This window comes from Camelus dromedarius, chromosome 34 (assembly GCF_036321535.1).
Source record: "Camelus dromedarius isolate mCamDro1 chromosome 34, mCamDro1.pat, whole genome shotgun sequence".
In the NCBI taxonomy this organism is placed as follows: Eukaryota; Metazoa; Chordata; class Mammalia; order Artiodactyla; family Camelidae; genus Camelus; species Camelus dromedarius.
Window position 1 is genome coordinate 9,477,050 of NC_087469.1, and position 18,841 is coordinate 9,495,890.

The 18,841-nt window shown below is 37.2% G+C and overlaps 1 protein-coding gene across 5 annotated transcripts in view; it reads right to left on the minus strand.

Annotated features, from left to right (window-relative positions):
- Window positions 1-5,182: 5,182 nt before the first annotated feature.
- The window catches only part of DDX6 (DEAD-box helicase 6), a 30,817-nt gene continuing 17,158 nt past the window's right edge, over window positions 5,183-18,841 (minus strand). For all 5 annotated transcript variants that reach the window (XM_010981368.3, XM_031443545.2, XM_031443546.2 and 2 more), the window contains 8 exons: window positions 18,574-18,668; window positions 17,509-17,631; window positions 16,753-16,881; window positions 15,541-15,657; window positions 14,111-14,174; window positions 11,163-11,264; window positions 10,460-10,642; window positions 5,183-9,488 (listed from right to left, as the gene is read on the minus strand). In XM_010981368.3, coding sequence (XP_010979670.1) covers window positions 10,467-10,642; window positions 11,163-11,264; window positions 14,111-14,174; window positions 15,541-15,657; window positions 16,753-16,881; window positions 17,509-17,631; window positions 18,574-18,668 — 806 coding nt within the window. In that variant the 3' untranslated portion in view covers window positions 5,183-9,488; window positions 10,460-10,466. The remainder of the gene's footprint in view (window positions 9,489-10,459; window positions 10,643-11,162; window positions 11,265-14,110; window positions 14,175-15,540; window positions 15,658-16,752; window positions 16,882-17,508; window positions 17,632-18,573; window positions 18,669-18,841) is intronic.

The window sequence follows — 18,841 nt, forward strand, 5'->3', positions numbered from 1 at the left end:
CCTGCATCTAACAGATCCATTCCAATACACTCATTTTTTGGAGTTTTGGGATCCTTTTCCTGATGATCTCATGCCCGGAAGACCTGGCATTTTGACCTGAAATTGATTGTAGGCAGGTGACTCTCTCAATCACCTGAAGGGCTTGTAAAACACAAATTGCTGGGCTCCTCCCCAACAGTTTGATTCAGGAGGTTGGGGTCTGAGGATATGCAGTTCTAACAACTTCAGGCTGCTGCTGCTACTGCCAGTCCAGGGACCACACTTGAAAGTTCTCAAGAACCACTGCTGTAGGCCACCAGTAAGTCCAGGCTTTAATTAGGCAATTTAGCAAATGACAAGTGGGGCTTGAGTCTCTTCAGCCAAAACATGAGGTGACCACACCCCTGTCACTGAATTTGACTTGATCAGCCTTCTATTCCATCTCCTTTAGTCTAAAATGCTGGAGTTCACCCCTATGTGAATCCCCCCAGGTTCTTGCTAATACAGATGACCAAGATCTTGTAACTCTTTGATATATAGCTAGGCCTGGCCTGTCTGAATGGGTAACCTTGGGGTCTCATGAGCCTAGGGGTTAAGAGAGGTGGAGCCTACAGAGAGTAGTGTCAGCCTGTGAGACAATTAGCTATCGCAGACATGACCATTTACTAGCTTTTGACAGAGAAGTTTACTCCTTGGCAGATGGGATTGAGGGGCAGTTGAGAAAGTGGGAGGTGGTGCACTGAAGGGAATTGGAGGCTCAGAGGTTTGTTTATTTCAGATATGAAGAGATTTTCCTGGTCCAATAACCTTAGAATCAAAGTGTCCCCACCCCAACCTAAGTCCAAGAGAGACATGAGTTTTAATAAATGTTAAATAAAAGTTAAAACTTTTTAGAATAGTTTTAGATTTACAGAAAAGCTTGCAAATATAGTAGAGAGTTTTCATGTACCCGACACCCAATTTCCCTTATAATTAATAAGTTAAATTTAATGGCACATTTGTCACAATTAATGAGCCAATATGATTCATTATTAGTAACTAAAATCCATCCTTTAAAGAAAAAATAGAGTTTATCCTTTACCCAGATGTCCTCAGTTTTCTGCTTATGCCCATTTTTGTTCCAGGATCCCACACTGCATTCAGTTGTCATGTCTCCTTAGGCTCCTCTTGGCTGTGACAATTTCTTGGACCTGATTTTGATGACCATGACACTTTAGAAGAGTCCTACCCAGGTATTTTTAGGATGTCTCTCAATTTGGGGTGTCTGTTTTCCTCATAGTTATATTGGAGTTGTGGGTTTGGGGTAGGAAGATCACAGGTAAAATGCCTCTCTCATCGTGTCTCAAGGGTGCATACTATCAACGTGACTTTTTACTGTTGATCTTGACCCGGATCACCTGGCTGAGGCCATGTTCATCAGGTTTCTCTGCCATCGGGTGATTCTTTTTCTCCCTTCTTTCCAGATTGTCCTCTTTGGAAGGAAGGTATTGTGTACAGTCCATGCTTAGAGAAAGCAGAAAGTTCAAGGTTTGGGGTCTGATTCATGTATGCCTGAGTGCCCCATCCCACATCTCAGAGTGCTACTCCTTCCCCACCAGTGTCCTCCTGTAACATGAGACCTGGCAGGGTTGAGTGTTCAAGCTGGTGCTGCAGCTCTGTCGTCCTTACAGTCAGACCCAGGTCTTGGTCTGCAGCTATATGTGCCCTATGTCTGCACATGACTCCTCCCAAGCTTCCCTTAAGGCATTCTGGTTCTCTCTGCATGCTCTATTTTTTTTTCCCAAAGAGCTTTACTGAGATATAATTGATCTACAATAAACTGCACATATTTAGAGTATGTAACTTAATATTTTAACATGTGTACACACCTGTGAAACCATCATCACAATCAAGATAATGAACACATCTATCACTCCCAGAAGTTTCATCAGGTACATTTATAATCCTCCCCTCCTTCCCATCTCTCCCCCAGTAGGCAACCACCGATCTGTTTCTTGCCATTGTAAGTTAGTTTGAATTTTCCAGGATTTTATTTTTTATTTTATTTTTTAAATTTAAATTTTTAAAATTACAGTATCAGTCTCAAGTGTACTACATGATGATTTGATATTTGCATACATTAAGAAATGATCACCACAATAAGTCTAGTAACCATCTGTTCCATACAGTGTTAGTACAATGTTATTGACCATATTCCTTATGCTGTATATTCCAGCCCATGGTTTATTTATTTTATAAGTGGAGCTTTGTATCTCTTAATTCCCTTCACCTATTTCTTTCCCACCCCCATTGCCTTCTCCTCTGTCAATCACCGGTTTATTCTCTGTATCTATGAGTCTGTTTCCATTTTGCTTGCTTTTTAGATTCCACATATAAGTGAGATCATAAGGGACAGTGTAACATGCCCACCCTACTGGACTCCTAGGATTTCACTGGGGAGGCAGGTCCATGATGTTTTTGTGGAATTGGTCTCCTATCCTCTGGCATGCTTGAGCTTTACCAAAGTACCCAGGGTAGATGCATTATCTTGCTTATTATGTCTATAATGCAGTGGGCCAGAATGAGGATATCCTGTAGAATTCACAGGTGATCAGTCTCTGTAGACCAGATAGAGAGGTAGAACAATGAAGTTGTATTGCTGGTCCTGCCAGCTGAAAACAAACTGTTTCAGACAGTCTTTACCGTCAGGTCTACAGGGAAAAAAGCATTCACTACATCAAAAACTACATACCAGGTGGCAGAGAATATGCTGATTCGCTCTAACAACAACAACAACAAAAACCAAACACACACACCTGGAACAGCAGTTGCAACTAGCGTTATCACTTCAGTTTATGATAATCCACTGTCATTCTCCATAACCCATTTGTCTCCTGCACAAACCAAATGCATGTGTTGAAGGAAGATATAGTAGAAGCCACCATTCTCACATCTTTCATATCTTTGTTGGTGGCATTAATCTCTGCAGTCACTTCAGGAATGTGGTATTGGTTTTGACTTACTACTCTGGTAGTTAGAAAAGTCTATGTGGAAGCCACTAGAACTGTCTCTATCGTAACAGTCCTTATTCCATGGATCAGGGAACTAATGGGGATTCTGCCAGTTGCTGAGGATGTCAATTCCCACTATGAAATCTGGATCTGGATCTGAGTTCAGGGATCCATTAGGTCAACTGTGAGATGGACCCAAGCCAAAACTCCATGGATCACCTGCCATTCTTTACTCTGATCTGTAGCATTTTGGGTTCCCAGTAGTCCTCAAAAGTTATTTCCTCTTCCCCAATATACAGTCACCCTAGCAAACAGTCACAAGTCTTTCTGAGGAAAGCTTTGTGTCGGTGAACTGTCTCGAGCCTGGAAACTTCAAAGTTCAACAGACTGACTCAAGTCAGAATTCAGTTCATCAGATCTAGAGCTTTCCTTTGTATACAAACCAAGTAAAACTTTACAAGGCCGCCATTTATTTCAGTCCTGGGGACACTAACCAACTAGCTAAAGGACAGAGCTAACTAAAGATAGGGGCTCATCTTCAAAACTCCCGGGGAGGCGTTCTTGCTCTGTATGTTTATTGCGTGTTCATAATTTTTTAATGTATGCAGTTGGGGTCTATGGCTGCTGATTGTCACAGCCCCTCCATTTCCCTATGTGTCAGCTTACCTGTACTTAATCCCATGGTATTACCCCTGAAAATCTGATTTGTGATGCCACCATATGCCATGAATTACTCAAAGTTCCATCCCCTCCACCAATCCTGATGAGGCTCAGCGAATATAACTAACTCAATCCCAGAATCTCATTTTCAGAGTCTGTTTCCTGGGGGCACTTCTGGTACCAATTACTCTGTCTGGGTCCCAACAAGAAACAGATGGCAAACTTACAATAGGGAAATTTGAGGAAAGTTTATTTACATGACGCCTATTTACAAAGGCACGGGTGTGGGGGAAACCTAGCAAGAGGAGGGGACGGTTACCAGAAAATGGGAGGAGAGAGTGACACAGACTCAACTGCAGAAATCTCCAACTGAAGGACAAAGCAGCCATAGGCATCCTACAGGAAGGGAATTAAAGGAATACAAACACTGACCTCACTCGCTTCCCTTTCCTGAGGGGAAATCCCTGATGAGCAAATCCAAAAGAAAGCCAGAGGACAGAAGAAATGTTTACGTGGTTCATACAGGTCAATCTCTAGAGACAGTAAACTGAGGAGGGAAAAGATCCACAGGCAAAGTGATACCTGGTACACTGTGCTCTGTAATTAGATTTAACAAAATAATAATGTACCTGATGACCTAGGAACCAGTAAGACTGCCCACATCCTCAAGGAAAACTGACCTTAGACTGCACACATCCATTCTTTGCTCCCTTAGATGAAAAGGTTGATGGCATGTCTCCCTACTTCATAGACAGTGTACTGTAGTGAACTGAATTTATAACTGACTTCTGTAGCTTAGTGTCTTAAAATCAGGTAATGTGCCCTGCAATTTTATTCTTTTTATAGCAGTTTGTCCTTCCATATGAATTTTAGAATTGGCTTGTGGATATCTACCCAAAAAGCTTCCTAGGACTGACTGGAAATACATTGAACTTATAGATGAAACTAGGAAACTGACATCTTAACAGTAGTTTCCCAATCCATTAACTTGGCACGTTTCCAGGCCTGATTTCATCAGCATATTTTTACAGCTTTCAGCATAAAAATCTTGCAAATATTTTGTTAACCTGAACTATTCCTTTTGGAGTAGGGGTGAGGATGCTGTTTTCAGTTTAAGCATCTTAATTTCTCAAATAATTTAGGTCTTTTGACTTCTTTCATCAGTATTTGTAGTTCTCAGCATACAAAATCCATTTATGTTAATTCGTAAGTAATTTTTGTGGGCAGGTTCAACTTTTTGAAACATCTGAACAATTCTGGGAGGTGATGACTACTGGTAATCCCCTGGACATACTGTGGACCAACATCTCTCCCATTTCCAAGTGATTATCTTAATTCTCTGTTCAGGCTATAAGAAAACTGAGAAAGCAAAATCTAAATTGTGGGAAAACGTCTAGGGCTGGATGAAGTTGCTCTCAGATTTTACTCAACAGGGCGCATAGGAGCAGTATCTTACTGCTTCACCACAATCTGAGTTACTTAAGTAAAAATGATCTCAAATCCAAGTATTCCTAAACTGCACAGCCTGCTGTTAAAGACATACCACACACACATTTAGAGTTCCAGTGGGCTTTTATTGATAAACAAAAATCAAGATTTTATCAACCATCTTTTCTGAATGTCATAAACTCAGCAGAGACTCTGGTCCATATATGTGTACATACAACATAACACATTCCAACCAAAACAGAGCCCCACTGGAACATTTGCCAATTAACAGAAAGCCAATTTCCCCTTTCCCGAAATGTTTTCAAAATTGAGTCCCACTGTTCACTTCTCAGTGGAACTGGTCCCTTGTGGCTAGGGACATTAGAATTCTATCCCATTTTTTGCTGAGTGAAATTTTTTTTTCAAGTTTTAGTTTTGTTTCAAAAAAGGGAATAGTGACTTTGTTTTCTCCAGGCACCCCTCCCCCACAACCATTGGTTAAAATACAGTAGCCTGTATCTTAATAACCCAACCCTACCCCCTCCCTTGCCCTGCCCAGTATTGTCTACTGGAGAATTTAAATACACTTCTGTTGGAATCTGTCAGCTATGGAGGGGCAGAGTCCAGGTGCCAGGCTAGCTCCCTCTGACCTCATGAACTGTTTCAACCTTTGGACACATAACTCTTTACCTCAAAGATGAGTTTTTAGACCAGAATAGAGAGAGTGAATTTTCTTTGGAAGTTTTAAAAAAACTATCTTTAAGGATATAAAGTAGAACTATAAGCTCACCAAAGTCCACTTAAGTTCACCAAAAAGTTGACTGACATCAGCTCTCATGAGGTCAATAATTCTGCTTGACAAAGGTATTCTGCCAGAAAATGATTCCACAGTAACAATTTTTAAGATACATAGAACGTTGAAAAAGTAGCAAATTAAAATAACATGGCTTAATTCCCAAGAACTTACTTCATTTTTTTGTTACTCATCTGTAAGGTCAGGAGTGTGGCTAAAGGCAGTTTCTGATGAGGTTATGAGCTTCCAAAGTGTTTCTAAATCCTTAGTGCAGATACCCTCCCTTTTGGGGCACAGTAATCTCCCTCCCACCCCTATTTAAAATAAAGAAAAGAAAAGAAAAGAAAAAATTAAACCAAGAGATCAGAATGAGATGTTTGATTCCAACAATTTACCCTCAAAGGCTTTGTGCTGAGTTGTCTGGTTCTAACCCAAGCATGATGGTATCAAACACAAAGCACACAGCAAAGGAAAGATGCTCCCATCTCATTCTGAAAACAAATACTGATAACCAGTCGCCTCCCCCCTCCCCCCAGCCTTTGGAGCCAACCCCATTATTATGATGCTGGGACCTACTTAAATAATTTAGGGATATATTTAGGCTTCCCTTTCCCTTACATCTTAGAATACATTTATTCCATTCCTAAGGTAAAAGGCAAGAAAGTTTCTCCTTTGCAATATAAGGAAAGAGACAGAGGCAGCAAGGTGTGTAACAGTCTATAACCTATTACACAACTATACAACCACTGACTAAACCATGAGTTGGATGAAATTTAAGTATTAAAGACAGGGGAAACAGTTTTCATCCAAATGAACCACTGGAAAAATATTACGATTACTTAAATACCCAATATTGGAAGAAACACAAAAACAACTTTCAATAGTAACTATACTCCCTATGTAAGGGGGATTAAAAAAAAAAAAAAAAAAGACTAGGCTTTGGCCTAGTCCTTAGAGCATCTTTCCATTTAACAATTCCTATTCAAGAGTGAAGCACCAAAACTGGACAGCTGCCTCGGAAAGACTGTGTCCAATAGTGGTGTCCCAGATAGTTTTAAGTGCCACTCCTCATCAGAGGCTGTACTTTAGTAATACTTTCAAAGTCTGTGCTTTTAGAGGGACCCACAGGCATGTGGCACCAGGCAGAGCACAGTCTGAGGATGGCAAAGGAGACTGCGCTGTTTGTTTAATCACCCACACTCTCTCCAGCGAGACAAAACTGCATTTATGAGCGTTTCTTGCTTTTCTTCTATAATGAATGATCCCTCTTATCTCGCCAGAGGTGGGGGAGAAAGAGAGCTGCATCAGTACAAGGGGCAAGATTTTTTGGTCAAAAGTTGATGCCTTTTAAGTTCCCTCCCCCCACCCTTCCCTGGAAAAAAGTTACTTCCTTAATTAGGGCTTGTATTTAGTAAACAACCTTGGCTGGAAAGACACATGTGGCTTGGATACCAGACATATGAGTTACTCTTTTTGGGGTTTGTACTGCGCAGCTCTTGCTACAGTTTTTAAGGAGTTAGGGTTCTGTCTGATCAGGAGGCATCTGCAGGATTTTGATCCTCAAGAAATTTTGGGTGAGTCACCAATAGTTTTGCTTGGAACTAGGCAGAGTCAAAAAAGCATCTTCAAATAAGTGATTTCTTTATCCAGATGAGTTAAGCATGAAAGTTTATGCAAGAGATATCTTGTAATATTTTAGGGTTTTGAAAAACAATGGAATATAGAAATCAAAAAATTTTTAATTTTTTTCTTTTTTTTAAACCCGAGATGCCTCCTGATTGACCTAGTACACTGGGTTAAAAGGGAATTAAAAACATTAAAAAAAAAAAAGTTCACTGGTTTTGATTCATCTCACTCCTTTTGCCTGGACATCAGGCCAAACATCAAGCATGTTGGGAGGGGCACAATTTAAAGCAACACTATTAACTGTAAAGCATTTGCCAGCAATTTACAATGCAAAATGACTGATAATTCTTGTCACAAAGCAAGAGGATGGCAAGCAGCTTTCTGTAGCATGAAAATTAACAGCTCTCAGGGGTTGCCCATCCTGCAAGTTTATGTATCAAGGTGGGCAGAGGGCAACACACACAGTACAGGAGGTGAGCCACAGAAAGCAAGCCCCAGAACTGCTGCTAATGTTACCAAAGCTGGTACTGGCTAATATTCTGAAATGCAAATCCATGCTTTATACATATACTGTTCAAAGACACTGCCACTCAACTGAACTCCCACACTGCAAGGCAGAGTGTTCTTTGTCCCCTTTTGCTGAGCTTGAAAAGTTCAATTTTTTAAAAAGGGGGGAAGAAACAGTATCAGAGAGAACGTCTCAAAAATAACATCTTGAACTATAGGTTTCTGAAGCTTCTTTGCTCTCTCTGGCAGGCCTCCTCCAAAGGTACTGAGACAGTGTGGCAGCAGTGAATCCGACTTCTGGGGCCCTCTTCCAACACAGGGTCCCATAGAAGTCTGCTTTCTACAGTAAGAGGCCAAAGTACTTTTTAGAATTTAGTGTTGCGGAAAACTGAGCCCCTCTCATCTTTAGCTGCTCCCATAATCACTCTAATCCCCTTAATCCCAGCAACCTTCATCCAAAAAAAAAATATATATATATGTATATATATATATGAACCCAGAAAAAACTTATTTACAAAGTTTATACAAGTATACACACCCAATTTTCTATGGGACACGCTTTGCCACAGAGGAAAGAGGGTCAAGGCTCTGACATGTCTACACATCAAGTGCCATAACTGCTCATGGAGGCGTCTGTGAATCAGTCTTTAGTGTTCTGCTATAGAGCACAAAGGCTTGTCATATGGCTCCTGCAATGATAGACTGCTCTTTCCTTTGGGAGCGATGATGTTGCATCTACTCAGCCCAGAAGAAATTTTTACTTGGGATTGTTTTTTTTTTTTAAATACATATATTTACAGTGCGGATGAACTGCAGTTGCATATCAACTCCTCCACATAAAGAAAAAGAAAATGGTGTTTAACATTACTAATACGTTTCATTTTCCAGCCCTGGGCTTGAGTACTGGGTAGAAAGGGAAGAGAGAGACTTCAACTTGAAACCAAAATGAAAAGACAAAAAATTTAAAAAGAAAACAAAGAAAAAAGAATTACTATTGTTGATTCCTCGGGTTGTGTCTAAAAGATGATATTCTGAATGGTCTCATAGCATAAGGCACTTCGCACAAATAAGTAATAAGCTCTTCAGGCTTAAAAAATGGATGAGTAATCAGGGAGAAGTTGAAATGCACTCGAGAGTCAGCTGTTGAAAAATTTTGAAATCGCAGACAAGCTTGTGTTCATCAAGATTCTTCTCTTTTTAGGGTTTCTCCCCTTCTCTTCCTTCTCCTTCCTTGTCCCCTTTCCCCAGAAAACATTTAAAAAAAACCAGCAGTTAGTGCAACTAATGTTCAGTCAGCACACAGTGCAAACAAGTGGAACAAAAAAGGTAAATTCCTTCTTTTCGGCTTTTTTCTCTTGACCACTTAAAAAAAGAAAAAATGTCTGAGCTCTTTTAAGTCTTCATAGTTCCAAAATAAAAGAAGATGAAAAACCCACAAGAGAAGAGCATCCCCCCCAAAACGATGTGTCACAGATCCAAACGAGCCTTCTGTAGTTTGTCAAAGCCTAAAGAAAAAAGAAACATAAAATTCACTTTGTCAAAGTAATATGAACAGATACATTAGGTGTTCACAACCCCCATTCCAAATGTTCTCTGTAAGAGCTTCTACTGAGCCTTTGCCTAATATAGAATCCACTCAAGGATTAAGGAATTTCTGCTAGGCATCCCAGAGACCGAGTGAAAGCCTGAGAGAAAGTTCTGGTAATAGGCAGTAGTCACCCATGACAATTTGTACTAGCAAACAAGAGCTCATTTTATGTTTGTCTGAGGGTTTTGCATAACATTTATACTAGGAAAAAAGGTTAAAATAAAGAGAGTAATTTGAAAAATCTAAAAATAGTAGGTAAAATGTTTACTGTTAATTTGGAAACCATTATCTCTCAAATTAAATCAGATTTTCCTCAGGAAAAACCCTCCAAACAGCCTACATTCCTCTATGTTGAGCTGTGTTTTCAGCACTTCTACCAAAGCCCAATAGTCACCAAAAGATGAGAGTGGGTGCAAGAAACAAGAATGGGCATTTAAAACAAAGACAGTTATCCTCATAACCTGATCACACATTTGACAATAAGGTATTACAGGTAATTTAACCTGATTTATTAGAGGCACCCATTAGAAATTAATAGTGAATGCTAACAGAGATAACTGGGTGACAAAGAGCAAAAATATTTTCATATTCAAAGTCGCTAAGATTCGTTTCTGCTTTCATTATTTTAGGAGTCTGAATTTGTCTTAAGTACTGTCACGTACTACATTACTCAGGAAGACTACATTCAAGAACGTTTGTATAAATAAGAGAATCCACAACTCCACCCAAAATGCTTCCTGTTTACTATCATTTATGCCAAGAGGTGTTTCACCCTTTATTGCTATTATACATGGTGGGACATCAAATTTCCCCCCAGGAAAAGAGGACCCTGATTTCTTTCCCTTCTTTCAACATTACATTCACTTAGCTATTCTGTTGGATACCCACATGCTTGTTAAGGTTTCTCATCTTCTACAGGCTCGCTGTGGTATTCTGCCACATACAGGCTTTTGTCAATGTTGCTTGGGATAGGTTTGATTTCTGTTCCCAGCTGCTCCTCAATACTTTTCAGGTTGAAGCGATCATCATATGTGATCAAGTTGATGGCTAAGCCAAGATGACCAAAGCGACCTAACAAACATTTTTAATTAATAAAAGAGTTAAATATGAAAACCAATGTGCAAGTACAAGTCTATGAGTGGCAAAACCACACAGGATTAATGTTTTTGTTCAGTGCCATTTTGAGTATATGAACCCCACCTCTTATGGTTTCCTCACACAATTTCAGGTTTCACAGCCTAAAGGAGTACTTCTATTTTACCCTTTTCCAATGAAAAGCAGGTTTTCATTTGTGTAAAAAGTTGTCAAAATATACACACTGAACACTTCAGTTGTAGACTGAACCACTTAATGAGAAAAGTGAGGCTCTCATTTGTGAATTTTATCTCAAATTAAGCATACAGTACAGTTATTTTAATTTTTCTTAATAGATGTTCTGAAAGAATTAGGAATTAGTCTTATTTACCAAACAACTAAACTAGTTTTAGTTCACTGTTCTAATTGCTATCACACTCTACTTCACAAAGAAACAAAATTTAGTGATTACACTTCTCAAACAATTTCCACATAGAGTATCTTTCCTTTTCCTCACCTGATCTTCCAATACGATGGAGATAGGTCTCTGCCAGCTTTGGGAAGTCAAAGTTTATTACCACATTCACAGCTTGTATATCAATACCTCGGGTAAACAAATCTTAAAAACAAAAACAAAAAAATTCCATTATATCTTTTAATTTGGTGCCATAATACTCTTTAACATAAATTTCTAATGTAACCTAAGTTTATTCAACTTCATTAACTCAAAAGTATCTGCAAAACACTGGCATTACCTTTCATGCACAATACCATAAATAACTTTCTGCTCATAAGTTATCTTTTTTCACATTCTTCTAAGAAAGCTTTCAAAAATGGTCTAAGATAACAGCAAATCTAGGATGACTGATACGTTATACATTTATAAGTGAGTCTCAGGAGTATAATTTTCTTTAGTCTATTTTTGAGTATTTAATCCAAGATTAACAGAGTAAATTATTTTTTAAGTTTGTTGTGTAACAGAATACTTTAGAAAGAAGTAATCCACTAGCAGTAATTATGCTTTGCTTAGAATTCATTCATCCCATTATGCTAAATGATTCATAACAGGTCTGAGGTGAGCTAATATGTATGCAATGCCATCCCTTTTACCTTTTTCTAGTCCCACAATTATTATGCTAAGTTAGGCCTTGAAAAATAAGGTAGAAACAACTATGATAGGCTAGTAGCTAGGTTTCACTCTTCTGTCAGCTTCATACTTTAAAATAATCCACGATGGTCAGACAAGTATTTCTAAAAATACTGCTCTGAATTTGTAACTCATTATTTTAAACTGCTTCCAGATAAAATTTAAAATTGACATTCAAGGTCCTCCTCTCTATACGCTGGTCCTAACATACTTCTCTAACCTTCCTCTCCAACAAACTCATCAACTTACTCACTTATCCTTCCTTAAACATATCTTCTTAGCCCTCTATGGATCACTTTTATACCAGTCCCCCAAATTAAAATTCCTTCTTCTGCAAGTCTGAAACTTATCTAGCTTATAAATTAAAAATCCATCTCTTCTCGAATCACGTCAGCCAGGCTAGTTACTTTCCTCTCCTAAGAAAATTTAGGATTATTTATTATACATACCTCACACTTGCAAATTACCTTTACTCCTTTGTAGATCCAGCCCAATGCCTGTTTTTGTAAATAAAGTTTTACTGCCACTTGGCCATGCTGATTTGTTTATATATTGCCACTGAGCTAGAATGGCAGAGTTGAGTAACAGAGACCGACCACACGGCGTGTAAAGTCTAAGATACTTGCTATCTGGCACTTTATAGAATAAGTTTGCAGGCCCTACCTTAGATTCTTAATGTTTATCTTTTTATCTCTGCTTATCAAATTATTCCTTGAAGAGAGGTATTTTGCATGTATTTATACATTTCACAAATAAATGTTATTCAACACTTATTTAATGACATATAACACAACGTTCTGAAAAAACCAGACAGGACAAAACATTGATACTTCAAAACCTTTCTGAGGGCAACCCTGCAACTAATGCTTAAAAATAAAACCATGTAACCACAGTGGTAACTCATATCAATCTATGAGTACTTTTAAGTACAAAGAACTTTTCCTAGGAAAAAAAGTATTTATTCTCAAACAGGGAAACGGTTAATGGCAAAGGGCACCTTCTGTTTGCCTATACAGTCGATCTTGCACAACTCGGGCTAGGGCCTCACAGTTAAAAATCTGTTGTATCTTTATAGTTGGCCCTCAATCCCTGGTTCTGCATCCTCAGATTCAACCACCAGCAGAAATCATGTAGTTCTGTAGCATGTTTAGCAAAAGAAATCCAAGTATAAGTGGACTCATGTAGTTCAAACCCATGTTTAAGGGTCCACTGTACATTCTGAATTTGCTTGAATTGTTATGCTAAACATTTCACTATTTCCTCTTTCCAGATTACAGATGCCCCAAGAGCAGGGAGTGAGTGTGTATATATTTAAATTGAGGTAAAATATACATAGCATAAAACTGGGGAGTAAGGTATTTTTGCAGCACCTAGCTAAGGACGTGGCAAAGGGTAAATAAGTAACTGTCAAATACCAATAAATATTGTTCAAATTAATAAACATCGACAGATATTTCTTCAGAGTTCAGTTTAAGGCATCCCTATTTTATAGCTGTATTAACTGTCCTTTCAGATGTAAGGCAGAGTCAAGGTAAACTGGAAGCATGTAAGGTATTTTGTCAGTCCTTTTTTTGATTTTTGTAGAGTAGCAAATTTAGTATCCTGCTAAAAAGAATTTGGAGTTTATTTCTAGAGCAGCATCTTTAAAAATCCAAATTCTGAAATATCCTAAGTCTTGATCTGGGTGGTGTGGTGGTTATACAGGTGTATACACATGCAAATATTCATCAAATAACATACTAATGATTACTGTATTTATCTGTATGTATAGCTCAAAAATTAAAAAAAAAAAATCCAGGTTCTTGCCTCTATGCAAAAGCCTAGTTTAAATTATTAATCTAATACCAACACTAAGACTATTCCCAGTGCAGAGACGGGAGGCTACTGAAACCATTTGCTTTGTTTGATCTACCTCCCTAGTTTGTTTTCGTGTAGTGAAATATACCAAAATATAAACTAGTCTACTTCTGGCAAAACCCCCAAAAGGCCAAAATAAACAACTTCCAAAACATAGTTTCTTCATATAATTCATTCCTATATGCTACAACTATTCAGAAAACACACAATCCCCAGAACTGGTTTAAAAGTCAGAGATGAGGTATGAGTGCCAAAACAAGTCTTCTGCAGTTTCAGATATGGAACCTAATTTCAGAAGTTAACTAAGCTAATTCTCAACTTCAGAAGTTCTAGAAATGTAGGGTAGTGAGGTGAGCTGGACTATGTCACAGGCTCCACTGCCTGACAGGACAGAAAAAACAAGACAGAGAAAGCAAAACTAGGAAGAAGAACAATGGGTAAAGGAAACAGAAAATACCTACCAGTGCAAACAAGATTGCGGCATAAGCCATTTCGGAAATCATGAAACACACGATTTCGATGTTCCTAGGAAGAAAACGATACATTTGATCTTGCTTAAAACTCATACAAAAGCCCCCAAATTTCCATTGTTCTCTCTCCTATCCAAACAGTTCTTAATACCCAAAATTTGTTTACATAAATAAGAGGAGTCGATTCAATACAAATTAAAAACAAAAAGCGAAATAAATTTACCATAAATTAGTTTCCCATGGGAATTAATAAGCAACTAATACACACCTATCCATATCTATAGGTAACATTTATCTCAATTCTTAAAATGTATTTCTTTTTTTTTGCTGAAGTGGATTTTAAATGACAATTTTCACCATGTTTTTGTTATGCTTACTTTTAAAATGTTTCATACAAGAGATGCTAAGTCTGGCTTGGCCAAAACATTTACTATTTTACCTTTTCAGTTACTGTATACAAAAGCTAAAAGTAACTACTTTCCAATTAAAAGACAAAAATGTAATACAAACACAATGACTCTAGCAAAAGCAATAAATCCAGCATCTTGGTAAACTGGTCTGTATTTTCAATACAATGTTCTTCCATTCTGGAACAGTCTCTTCAACCCTTCAACCTAACACTCCTGTGATAATTTTGATATTAGATGCTTACGTGATGCTATCTGATCCATGATATTAAGCTGCTTTGAAAACCAAATGTGAGTTGATTAATTAGCTCTTAACCTTTTAAACTACAGAAACTGCTTTCTTGTCATGAAATTTCACAATGTTGTAGTTAGCGCGTGCACATGTGCACGCACACACACACAATGCTGTCTTACAGTTTTGACTTTATTTTCTGTTAAAGTTCTGAGATACAGGGATTGCATCTTTTTCAACAGCAAATAGTAAAGAAAAAAAAATGTACCCAAGGAGGTACATATGTAAATCAGAACCTTCTGCAATGATGGAAATGTTCTGTATCTGCATTTTCCAAAATTGTGGCTGCTGGTTACATGTAAGGTGAGACCTAAACTGTGGTTAGTGTGACTGAAGAACTAAATTTTAAACACTGTTTAACACGTTTAAATTGCCACATGTGGCTAGTGGTTATTGTATTAAATACTAGTGCAAATCTAAGATTACAGGGAGTGGAGGGAATAAAAATCTCACATTTCTATTATGCTTGGCAATTTATAAACTATTCATTCACACACAGTCTCAATCTTCCTAACAAACATGTGAGGTAAAAATATGTACTATTATCCCCTATTTTATAGTTAGAAAACTAATTCCAGAGAGTTTAAAATGAAGGGTCTTTCACCTGCTAAGGAATATTCTTAAACTCAGGGCAGTTGGAAGAGCATTAAAACAAAATAAAATCCAAGAAATACTTAAAACAAACATTTAAAAATCTGTGCAAGTTCAGGTTTTACACTCACCTGCCTCATTTTAGCATGGATATAGAAGCAAGAATAACCCAGTTGAGAAATCTTCTTGGCTAGCAATTCAACTCGCTGAGAGGAGTTACAGAAAATGATCGACTGGTTTATCTGAAGCTGAGCACAGAGAGGGAAAAGACGTAAGGAAGAAAAACAAAAACCTTCATTAACTTCACCAAATCTTGAAACTACTAATTGGCAAATGAATACTGAAAACATCATCTAAGACTTGGAATCTCATGACACGAGAGATGCAAAACTATAAAAAATTTAAGTACTATTCATTTATGTAGTTGCGGCAGATAGTAATTCTTATTCAGGAATAAGTTTTACTATAGAATAGTATTTTTCATAAGGGCCACATAATTGCTAATGAGTAAAACACAGCCAATTCTCATTATTTAAGGTAGTTATGTTCTATACAGTCACTGTAAACAATGAATTCGTGAATATAGAACAATTGCTCCTAGGGAAAATACAGGGTTACATTCCTGTGATGAACTCAACTTTTTCATCAATGTATCAACAAGATAATCTTGTTTTGTATGTGTTACTGTTTAAAGACACCTTATTTATTCATAGCCAACAGCACTGTAACTCATGCCTTTAATGAAGCTTATCCAACATGTATTTTCTCTGCAAGGCGAATCAGTCGTCTTGTACTTAGGAGCACTGGACAGCACTTCAGCACTATGTCTATGGGTCACTTTAAACAGTGAAATCAACCAAAGAAAAGCTCAAAAATGTGGGAAATGTGGCATTAAATAGACTATGAAAAGACATTCATTTATAGTATGACAGCTGAAACAAGACAGCGTCACCTTGTTCGAACTCAGGCGAGAAATAAATATATGAGGTCTCAAACTGTTCATGTATGTCTGCAAATGATTTCAAGAGTACAGACTTACATGACAAGTAAATTTTGGCAAGTAGGCGAATTTGTAACAATCTGCTTTCAACAGAACTACTATAAATTACTGAAATAATGAGGATCACCTCTAATTAAGATGAAAATATTTTAGAATCAAATTAAAGATGCCTTTGACTTGTTAATCTTACAATATCAACTTCAGTTCAACAACTGAAATGGCCTTTTAGCAAAAGCTAAGTCCTTTTTTTTAACGCTGAAAATAGTGAGAAAACTGATATAACTGTGTTTTATTCGGATTAAGTAATGGATAACATTCAGCAGCTAAAGCCTAACAGGCTTACCCTGGAGAAAAGTGTGTTGAGGCAGTGTACTTTTTGGCGCTCAGTTACATATGCGTAGTACTGGGTTACTCCCTTCAAAGTTAGTTCCTCCATCAGGTTAATCTCATAGGGTTTCTGCAAATGGGAATTCTGGGAAAAAAAAAAAAAAAAGAAAAGTCTTATACTTCAATTAAAGACTTTCTTAAACTCAAACTACACCCTTGTACATTACTTTTTTTTTAAATTTTTTTTTGGTTGAGGAAGGTAATTAGGTCTATTTATTTATGTATTTATTTTTAGAGGAGGTACCAGGGATTGAACCCAGGAACTTATGCATGCTAAGAATGCACTCTTACCACCTGAACTATACCTTTCCCCTCCAACCTCATGCACTTCTGTCTGATAAACTCTTACTCTAAGGAATGTTGCTCTCTTTAAAATGTATAATCTGTCATGGAAGAAATAAATCACTACAAAATGGGGGATCTAACATTCAGACATATTATAGCTAAAGTTACTGTTTTGTATTTTAAATATAGGATTATACTGAGATCAATTTATCTAGCATCAATGGCTATGTCAGCCTGACACCAAGAGCTAAGTGAACAAGTAAGAATCAAATTACTTTGATATCTTTTTTAAAAAAAGCTAATTTATGCACAACAAACCTTAATTGATCAGCTGAAGAAAAACCCCCAAACTTGAAATCTTCACAGACTAATAATAAGATGTAATTATGGATAAAGGTGTACTCATGGGCAATAGGTTTACACTCACCATGAACTTCTGTACACTAAGAGGGAAAGTAGCAGAATATAATAAAATCTGTCTGTTTTTAGGTAGCGTGAGAATAATATCCTCCATTATCTGCACAAAATCCTGTGACAGCAACTTATCTGCCTGCAGTACAAAGTACAAAGAGAAGATGATTTTAAAAACAATGAAATAAAGTCTAAGATCTTTGGTTAATAAGGTATCATCTAGCAAGAGCACTGAATGCTCCTGGTTGTAAACCGTTAAGTCCAGTGGCACCAAGACACATTGCCAGTGATACAGTAGGGAAAAAGTCTATAATATGACCTTTTGGAAGGGTTGGGGAATCCGCAATTTAAAAATTAGGATGTCTACTTACTGTAGTAACCATTTTCTAGAATACCTACCCTATACAGTTGTTGAAAAAAATAAATTGTAAAGCACTTAGTGCTAGCACACAGTGACTAATAAATGTTATCTCTCATTACTCAAATATCAAACCTGTTCCAAATTAGACTATGATCAAATTGATCTAGTTATCTAAAATACAGACCAAATAGGAAAGTAACTCTGTTTCAAAATATCAGCACTCATGTGTATAAACACTGCTAGGTCCCAGGGATACTGAGTTGATTAAGTTATTAAAAGGCACTTATAACCAGATAAAATAATACAAGTGACAGAGACAAAACAAACAAACAAAAAACTCCAACTCAATACAAAGTAGTATGTGTTAAATGAGGGGTTAGGGATATTACATGCTTCTTAAGATGAATCACAGAACGGACAGAGACTTTGAATGAATTTGGCTTTGAGGTAATTCAAAACTTCTTTTTTTGAAAAATAAAAATAAACCCTGATATGGTTGCCCTAAGAAAAATACACAAGCTGAATTATTCCTATAAATACCTATCATCTATTGCTTTTAAAAGGCAAAACATATTTTATAAGCAAATTAGTTTGAACGTAACAAGAGTCATTTGTTTATCAGAAAGTCATAAACACAAAGAACTTATGCTTTATACACTAGCAATTATAAACAAAGCACAGAGTAGTACAGAATAGTATCTTCCCAAATGAAGACATTACCTCATCCAATACTATCATCTGGACATGATCAACTTTTGCTACTCCTTTCTTGATAAGATCCAGGATTCTCCCAGGGGTAGCTATCACCACATGCACTATGTAAGATTAGAAAACATACTCTTGTTATTTTCAGCTGGGACAAAAAAGATATAGTAAAGGTTTACCACATATATTTTATCAGAAACACTGTTATAGAGGTAGGAATAATACAAAGAGGCAAAGATGTGTTTTAGAACATGGATTTCCATTTCTTCAAAAAAAATTTTTT